Here is an 8465-nt window from a genome sequence, read left to right as displayed (position 1 = left end):
TCAATCACATTTATTGAGCACTTACTCTGGGGCCAGCACTGTACTAGGCACTTGGAAAAGTTCAGTTTAACAAAGTTGGTAGACACGTTCCCTGCCCACCATGAACTTACAGTCTAGAGTGATTCCCATTCCTTTTGGCCATGATAAAATTTTAAAGATATAGTATTTGTTAAGCACTTACTACGTGCCAAGCACTATTCTAAACACAATGGGGTAGACGCACGGTAATCAGGTTCTCCCACGTGGGGTTCACAGTCTTAATCCCCATTTTACAGATAAGGTAACTGAGGCACGGAGAAGTTAAGTGGCTAGACCACGGTCACACAGAAGACAAGTGGCAGAGCAGGGGTTAGAACGGCCCCCAAACTGGATTTACTGTACTTGGGAGAGTTCAGTTTACCATAGTTGTTAAACAATTCCCTACCAACAATGATCTTACAGTCTACAGGGACTCCCCTTCAAGCCCCTTTAGGCCTTGATGCCTCCCTAAAACCGGACTGTAAGTACTATTTCAGTCATAGCCGCCTTCTTCCCAGGCTGACAATTCATCAAAGTCCAGAATTTTCTGTGAACCCAGTAGGACTGCTAAGTATCTGGTTAGGTCCAAGAACAATTCCTTGGTTAAGTGGTGGTGTGAGATTATTTCCCCAAGGAAGGAGACATTGTGTCTCAGAATAGAGGCTGGATGAGTGACCTTTTTAGGATCCTGCCCATGGCTGTGTTCATGTCCCAGTTCCTCAGGCTGTAGATGATGGGGTTCAGGGCCGGGGGTACTACCGTGTTGAACACGGACACCAGCAGGTCCACAATCAAGGAGGAGTCTGAGGGCGGCTTGTTGTAGACAGATACACCCGCAGAGAAGAAAACAGTGACGACGACGAGGTGAGGCAGGCAGGTGGAGAAGGCTTTGGCCCGGCCCTCCATTGCCGGCATCTTCAGCACAGCCCGGAAGATGCGTGCATACGAGACGACGATGGACATGAAGCAGGCGACAGCTAAGCCTTCCCCGAAATTACAGTCGCGTCAATGGCGATGTGCTTCTCGGAGCAGGTGATCTTCAGCAGAGGACGTCACAGAAGAACTGCGGGATGACGTGGGACCCGCAGAAGAACAGGGAGAAGGTCGAAGCCGAAATCAAGATCCCAAACAGACTCCCGGTGAGCCAGGAAGCGGCGGCCATCTTCCCACAGGGCCCTTGGTTCATGACGACCTCATAGCCAAGGAGACAGCAGATCGCGTCGTAGCGGTCTTAAGGCATAGCCGTGATGATGAACATCTCTGTACCGCCAAACCGAACCACCGAGAAGACCTGGGCAGCACAGCCCAGGAAAGACATGTATCTACGGTCGGTCAGGGAGTTGTGGATGGACTGGGGAACGATAACGGAGATGAGGCTGCCGAGAGGTCGCGGAAAGTTATGTTCCTGAGGAAGAAGTACATGGGGGTGTGGAGACACTAGTTGAGGGTGGTGATGGCGACAATGAGGAAATTCCCGTCAGGGCCGCCATGTAGAGCTGGAGGAACAGCGCGGCCTGGACCAGCTGTAGCTCTCGGACCTCCGAGAATCCCAGCAGGAGGAACTCTGTCTTCAAGGTGACATTGGTCGTTTTCTGGGAAATGACATTGACTGCCTAATGGCATTTAGAAAAGATACGGATGAGAATAATATTACTGAGAAAAGTGCACAGAAGAGTAGAAAACCTTTGGGTTCGAGGGAATCTCAGGGGTAATTTATGGTACTTTTTCATGCTCACTGAGTTCCAGTCACTGTACGAAACACTAATCAGATTGTTCATCTCCTCCAATCAACCTGCCTTGGTTTAGGACGGCACTGAAACCATTCCTGACTCCTATAAGTTTAAGCCATTTGCAAACATCTGCAAGGATTTTAGTCACATAATTCTATATAATTGGAGTAGCAGCATAGCCTAGTGGAAAGAGGATGGTCCTTGGAGTTTAGGGAACCTTGGTCTTAATCCCGTCTCTGCCACCTACCTGTTGGGCGATCTCGGGCACGTCACTTACCTTTTCTGTTCCTCGGTTTCCACATCTGTAAAATGGGGTTTAAGACAGTGAGTCCCATGTGGGACAGGTACAGTGTCCAATCTGATTATATCATATCTACTCCAGCACTGAGTATGGTGTTGGCACGTGGTAATCGCTTAACAAATACCACAATTATTATAATTAAGAAAGAACAGGAAAATTCCTGTTATATCCTGGATTTATATTGAAATTTCCCTTCCCTTCCCCCCACCTTCACCTGCTCCTCTCCAGAATCACTGGGACTGTCCTGGGCTGGGGAGCATCGACCTCTGCTGAGAGAGAGGCTCACTTCACCTCATCGGTCCTGGATGCTGGTGGGGTGAGAGAAAGGTCTGGGTGAGTAGAGGGGGCTGTCAGAATGTCTGCGCCGTCCCCTCAGAGAACGGCCGGGTTATTATCTGGGGGCTTCTCTATGGGAGGAGGGGCCCGGAGCTTTGCGGAGAGAGTTTACTGTCCGGGAATCGCAGAAGGCCGGGATCGTGGGCTCTTTGTTGTCTCAGCCCTTACAACCGAAATAATTGCCAGTCACTCGTGGTTCCCACTCTGGGACTCCTTCCTAGAACAACATCAATGGACTCATCATCATTCCGTTTTCATGATTAATAATTGGTCTCTGTTTCAACTCTGGAGATCGGAGATATATCAGGCCAAGACCGTGGACCATCTTAAATCAGCTTTCTCTCTCTTACCTACCCATTCTCTTCTCCCACTACACCCCAGCTCACACTCCCCAATCCCTCCAGATTTTCTTACCGTGTCTCGTTTTGAACTTCCCTGCCTACAACACTTGGGTTGTACCCTTCCTCCTGCCTGATGCACCCTCCCTCCTTCAAACCTGCCAAGCCTCATTTCTCCCCAATTTCAAATCCTCTTGGAAACCAAATTCATCCAGGGGGATTTTCTAATTGAATTTCGTATTCCCAGCTGTCATTGTAGAACTCAGGCATTCACAAGCACCTGTAAAATTTTGGTAAAGTGTAAGCGCCTTATTTGCAAAGAATATATCTTGTCCTTCTGTTGTACTTCAATTTGATTAACTTCGTATTTAAATATTGAAGTACATAAAACAATTTCCTTCCCTTTCCATCCAGCTACCACATTAATCCAATGTCTTATCCTGTCCCACCTTGTTTAGGTGGGACAGCCTCCTTGCTGAACTCCCTGTCTCCTGTCTCTCTGCATTCCAGTCCATACTTCACTCTGCTGTCCGGATCATTTTACTAAAAAACGTTCAGATCATGTTTCCCCCTCATCAGGAACCTCCGGTGGTTTCCAATCCACCTCCACATCAAGCAGAACTCCTTATCATTGGTTTTAAAGGACTCAATCAGCTTGCCCCCTCCTACTTCACCTCACTGCTGCAACCCAGCCTGCACACCCCACTCTTCTAGTGCTAACCTACCCACTGTATGGCGATTTAGTCTATCTCACTGCCGACCTGTCACCCACATCCTGTCTCTGAGCTGCAGTACCCTTCGTCTTCATATCAGTTAGATGATCACGCCCCCACCTTCAAAGCCTTATTTAAGGCACAGCTCCAATAAAACGCTTTCCCTGAATAAGCTCTGATTTCCTTTTCTCCCACTCCCTTCTGTGTCATCATGATTTGCTCCCTTCTTTCATCCAGCTCCATAGCACTTATACCCATATCCAGTATTTATTTACATTAACGCCCGTCTTCCCTTCTAGCCTGAAACCTCGCTGTGGTCAGGGAATACGTCTTTATATTGTATTACTGTACTCTCCTAAGCACCTAGTACAGTGTTCTGCATACAATAGGCACTTAATAAATGCAACTGACCAACTGACTGACTGATCATCTTGTATCTATTCTAGCACTTAGTACTACACCTGGAACATACTAAGCACTTAACAAATTCCTAAAAAAGGAAGACATGCACATTCTGACCTCAGGGAGTTCACAATTTAGTGAAGAGAGTAGACACCAGTGATTCTCATCAGCGAACGTAAGAATTTTACAAGGAGGGTTACCAATGCCAAGATGAAGTAGATCCATTAGTAACCGAATATAAATTGTTAATCTATGTGTAGGTAAGAATGGGGAGTGTAAAAGCATATATCGGGAGGAAAGGTAACTTCATCTTATACAGTTGAACTGTAGTGAGTAACCTGGGGCAGATTTCCAGGAATTGGGGAAATAGCAACTGTGTGTCAGGTCTTGGTACCCTCTTCTATACCCCATTTCTCTGTCCCCGCTCACCCCAGCTCATCAAATAATCAGTCATTTCATCCATGGTCTTTGTTGAGCGATTACTTTGTGCAGAGCGCTGTACTAAGTGTCTGGGATTGTACAGTAATACAGAGCAGGTAGACAGGTTTTCTGTCCTCAATGAGTTTACAGGCAAGAGGGGGATAGAGACATTAATCAATCGATCACTAAATCAATGGTATTTATTGAACACTTTCCATCCACAGTGCTCTGTAGTAGGTGCTTGGGAGAGTACAGTATAACTGAGTTGGCAGACACATTCCCTGCCCACATTGAGCTTACAATCTAAAGGAAGATACAGATATTAATCAGTAAGGCAATTTATCAATGGTATTTATCGAGCACTTACTCTGTGTGGAGCACTGTACAAAGCAATCGATCAATCAGTGGTATCTATTGAGTGCTTATGATGTTCAGAGCACTGTAGTAAGCACTTGTGAAAGTACAATATAACTGAGTTGGTAGTCACATTCCCTGCCCTCAGTGAGTTTACAAGTCTAGAGGAGTATACTTACAAGTCTAGAGGAGGATACAGATATTAATCAATCAATCAGACCATCCGTCAATGGTATTTATTAAGCAATTACTCTGTGTGGAGCACAGTACAAAACAATTGATCAATCAGTGATATTTATTGAGTACTTACTATCTGCAGAGCATGGTACTAAGTGCTTGGGAGAGTACAATACAACAAAGTTGGTTGACATGTTCCCTGCTCACATGGAGTTTACAATCCACATGGATACCTTGCATTTCTCCCATGCGGGATCAAGAGAAGATCTCTAAATCTTGAACATGAAGAAGGGCCTTCTCAGCCACAGCTGTCGGGACTCAGTCTTTAGACCCGAAGGTTGGCTTTAAATCTGGACAAATCATTGGACAATCCCTCTGACAGCGGCTGGGATCATTGGCACGGAGAAACAGATATTTTATGCCAGAGAGGGAGCTGGGAGAGTGAACCCATTAGGATCCTCACCAGGGCAGATTTCATACCTTTATTCTTCAGGCTGTAGATGTGGGGGTTGACGGCGGGGGGCACGACGGTGTACAACACGGACGCCAGCAGTTCCAGCATTGACGGGGAGTCCGAAGGCAGTTTCAGGTAGGCGAAAGTCCGGGTAGAGAAAAAAACAGTGATGACAGAGAGTTGAGGGAGGCAGGTGGAGAAGGCTATGGCCCGGCCCTCGGTGGCCGTCTACCTCAGCATGGCCCAGAAAATGCGGATCAATCAATCAATCAATCAATCACATTTATTGAGCGCTTACTGTGCGCAGAGCACTGTACTAAGCGCTTGGGAAGTACAAGTTGGCAACATATAGAGACAGTCCCTACCCAACAGTGGGCTCACAGTCTAGAAGGGGGAGACAGAGAACAAAACCAAACATATTAACGAAATAAAATAAATAGAATAGATATGTACAAGTAAAATAAATAAATAAATAGAGTAATAAATATGTACAAAATATATACATATATACAGGTGCTGTGGGGAAGGGAAGGAGGCAAGACGGTGGGGATGGAGGGATGTATGAGATGGCGATGAGCACGAAGCAGACGATGGCTAACGCTACTCCTGTGGTCATGCTCACTTCCATGGCAATGTAGTCCTCGAAGCAGGAGATCTTCCGCAGAGAGGGGGCATCACAGAAGAAATGGGGACAATGCTGGACCTGCAGAAGGACATGGAGAAGGTCGAAGCTGAAAATAAGACTCTAATCAGTCCTTGGCTGAGCAATGAGGCGGCGGCCATCTTCCCACAGGCCCCTCGGTCCATACTGATGTTGTGACGCAGGGGGAGGCAGTTGGCGGTGTAGCGGTCGAAAGAGTTTGTCGTGAGGACGAAATACTCAGAACCCACAAACAAGATCCACCAAAAGAGCTGAGCGATGCAGTCTAGGAAGGAAATGGGATTATTTTTACTCAGGGAGTTGTAGATGGACTTGGGGAGGTTGACAGAGTTGAGGCAGAGGTCGAGGACAGACAGGTGCCTGAGGAAGAAGTACATGGTGGTGTGAGGCGCGGGTCGAGGATGGTGACGGCGACGATGAAGTGATTTCTGGTCTGTGCCTCCAGTGTAGCGTGGACCAGCTGCAGCTCCTGAACTTCCGAGAAACCCAGCAGCAGGAATTCTGTCTTTAAAGTGACATTGGACATTTTCTGGGAATTGACACTGACTGCCTGAGGACATTTAGAAAACAGAAGTAGATTCCAATAGGGACGAGAATAATAATCCAGAGAAAAGTCCACTGAAGAAGAGAAAATCTTTGGGTTGGAGGGAAATCTCAGATTTGTGCTTTTTTATGGAACTTGTTAAGTTCTTACTACGTACCAAGCACTGTATTAAGCACTAGGATAATTGAAAGCTAATCAAGATGTTCATCTCCCTCAGTTTACCTGCCTCATTTCAAGGCCAGCACAGAAACTATTCCTTATTCCTAGGCGTCTATTCCAAGAGAAACAGCGTAGCTCAATGGAAAGAACACAGGCATGGGAGTCAGAGGTCGTGGGTTCAAATCCCAGCTCCACCAGTTGTCAGCTGTGAGACCTTGAGCAAGTCAACAACTGCTCTCTGCCTCAGTTACCTCATCCGTAAAATGGGGATTAAGACTGTGAGCCCCACGTGGGACAACTTGATCACCCAGCGCTTGAACAGTGTTTTGCACATAGTAAGCACTCAAAAATGCCATTATTACTGTTATTATCATTATTATAATTTGCAAGGATTGTAGTCACTTAATTCCACATCATTTGAGAAGCAGCGCAGGCTAGTGGAAAGAGCTCTGACCTGGGAATCAGAGGACCTGGCTTTTAATCCCTTCTCTGCCATATACCTGCTGTGTGACCTTGGGCAAGGCACTTCACTTCTCTGGGCCTCAGTTCCCACATTTGAAAAATGGGGATTCAGTACCTGTTCTCCCTCCTATTTAGACTGTGAGGTTCATGAGGGGCCTGATTGACTTGTATCTACCCCACATATAATACAGTGCTTACCACGTAGTAAATGCTTACCAAATACCATTATTATCATTATTATTATCATTATGAACTAGTCAAATCCCTTCCTATCCTTTTATGCCTATTCAATAACTCCTTTACCTTTCATATCTATTTGCCTCCCCTTCTATTCCCAACATATTCTTTTCATTCAACCCTGGCAAATCTTCTAGTTCTGCCTCACTCTCATTACTCGAGACTCTCATTACTCATTACACAAGAAGCAGCGTGGCTCAGTGGAAAGACAACGGGCTTTGGAGTCAGAGGTCATGGGTTCAAATTCCAGCTAAACCAATTGTCAGCTGTGTGACTTTGGACAAGTCACTTAACTTCTCTGGGACTCAGTTACCTCATACAGAAAATGGGGATTAAGACTGAGAGCACCCCGTGGGCAACCTGATCACCTTGTAACCTCCCCAGCGCTTAGGACAGTGATTTGCGTATAGTAAGCACTTAATAAATGCAATCATTATTATTACTATTATTACTCCGATGTCTCTCCCCTCTCTCGAGCTGTTCCCCCAGTTTAGAACTCCAACGCCTTCAAATAATAATTACGTTATGTGCTAAGCGCTTACTATGGGGCAGATACAGGCAAATCGGGTTGGTCCCACGCGGGGCTCACAGTCTCAACCTCCATTTTCCAGATGAGGTAACTGAAGGCCCAGAGAAGTTTAAGTGACTTGCCCAAGGTCACACAGCAGACAAGTATCAGAGCTGTGATTAGGAGCCATGACCTTCTGACTCCCCTACTTGTGGCTTATCCCCACCACCATGCTGCTCCTCCTGACAGACCACAACCCTTCCACGTTCCAATTACCACACAAGAGCCCGTCTCCTCCAACGAGTTTTTCCCAGTTAACTCTCAGGCAGACAAACCCATCCACCATCTCTACCCATCATAGACCGACTGATACTCCTCCTAGGCATGTATATTGTTTTACTCCACTACACAGCCACCTCTCTAGATTGCTCTGCTGAACATACCTCTATGTCTATCTCCCCTTTACTTTATTTTTATTAATGTTTGTCTTCCCCTTTTGACTGTAAGCCTGTGAACAGGGAACAAGCTTTGCATTTCTGCGCTATTACATTCTCCCAAGTGCTTAGAACAGTGCTCTGCACCCAGTCAGCGCTCAGGAAACATCATTGATTGATGGATTGATCAGAGTCTAAGCTCTTTGTGGGCAGGGAA

At 46.3% G+C, this 8465-nt stretch overlaps 1 protein-coding gene across 1 annotated transcript; it reads right to left on the bottom strand.

Annotated features, from left to right (window-relative positions):
- Window positions 1–5058: 5058 nt before the first annotated feature.
- LOC119921821 (olfactory receptor 14K1-like) lies at window positions 5059–7460 on the bottom strand. The gene is made up of 6 exons (XM_038741845.1): window positions 7455–7460; window positions 6280–6373; window positions 6039–6169; window positions 5781–5946; window positions 5253–5446; window positions 5059–5112 (listed from the first exon to the last, which is right to left on the bottom strand). The coding sequence occupies exons 1-6, from the start codon at window positions 7458–7460 to the stop codon at window positions 5059–5061; spliced, it is 645 nt and encodes a 214-aa protein (XP_038597773.1).
- Window positions 7461–8465: the final 1005 nt, after the last annotated feature.

The sequence above is a fragment of the Tachyglossus aculeatus genome, unplaced genomic scaffold (assembly GCF_015852505.1).
Source record: "Tachyglossus aculeatus isolate mTacAcu1 unplaced genomic scaffold, mTacAcu1.pri SUPER_30, whole genome shotgun sequence".
NCBI lineage: Eukaryota > Metazoa > Chordata > Mammalia > Monotremata > Tachyglossidae > Tachyglossus > Tachyglossus aculeatus.
Note: the sequence above shows the minus strand (reverse complement) of the source record. Positions and strands in the feature narration are given on the sequence as shown.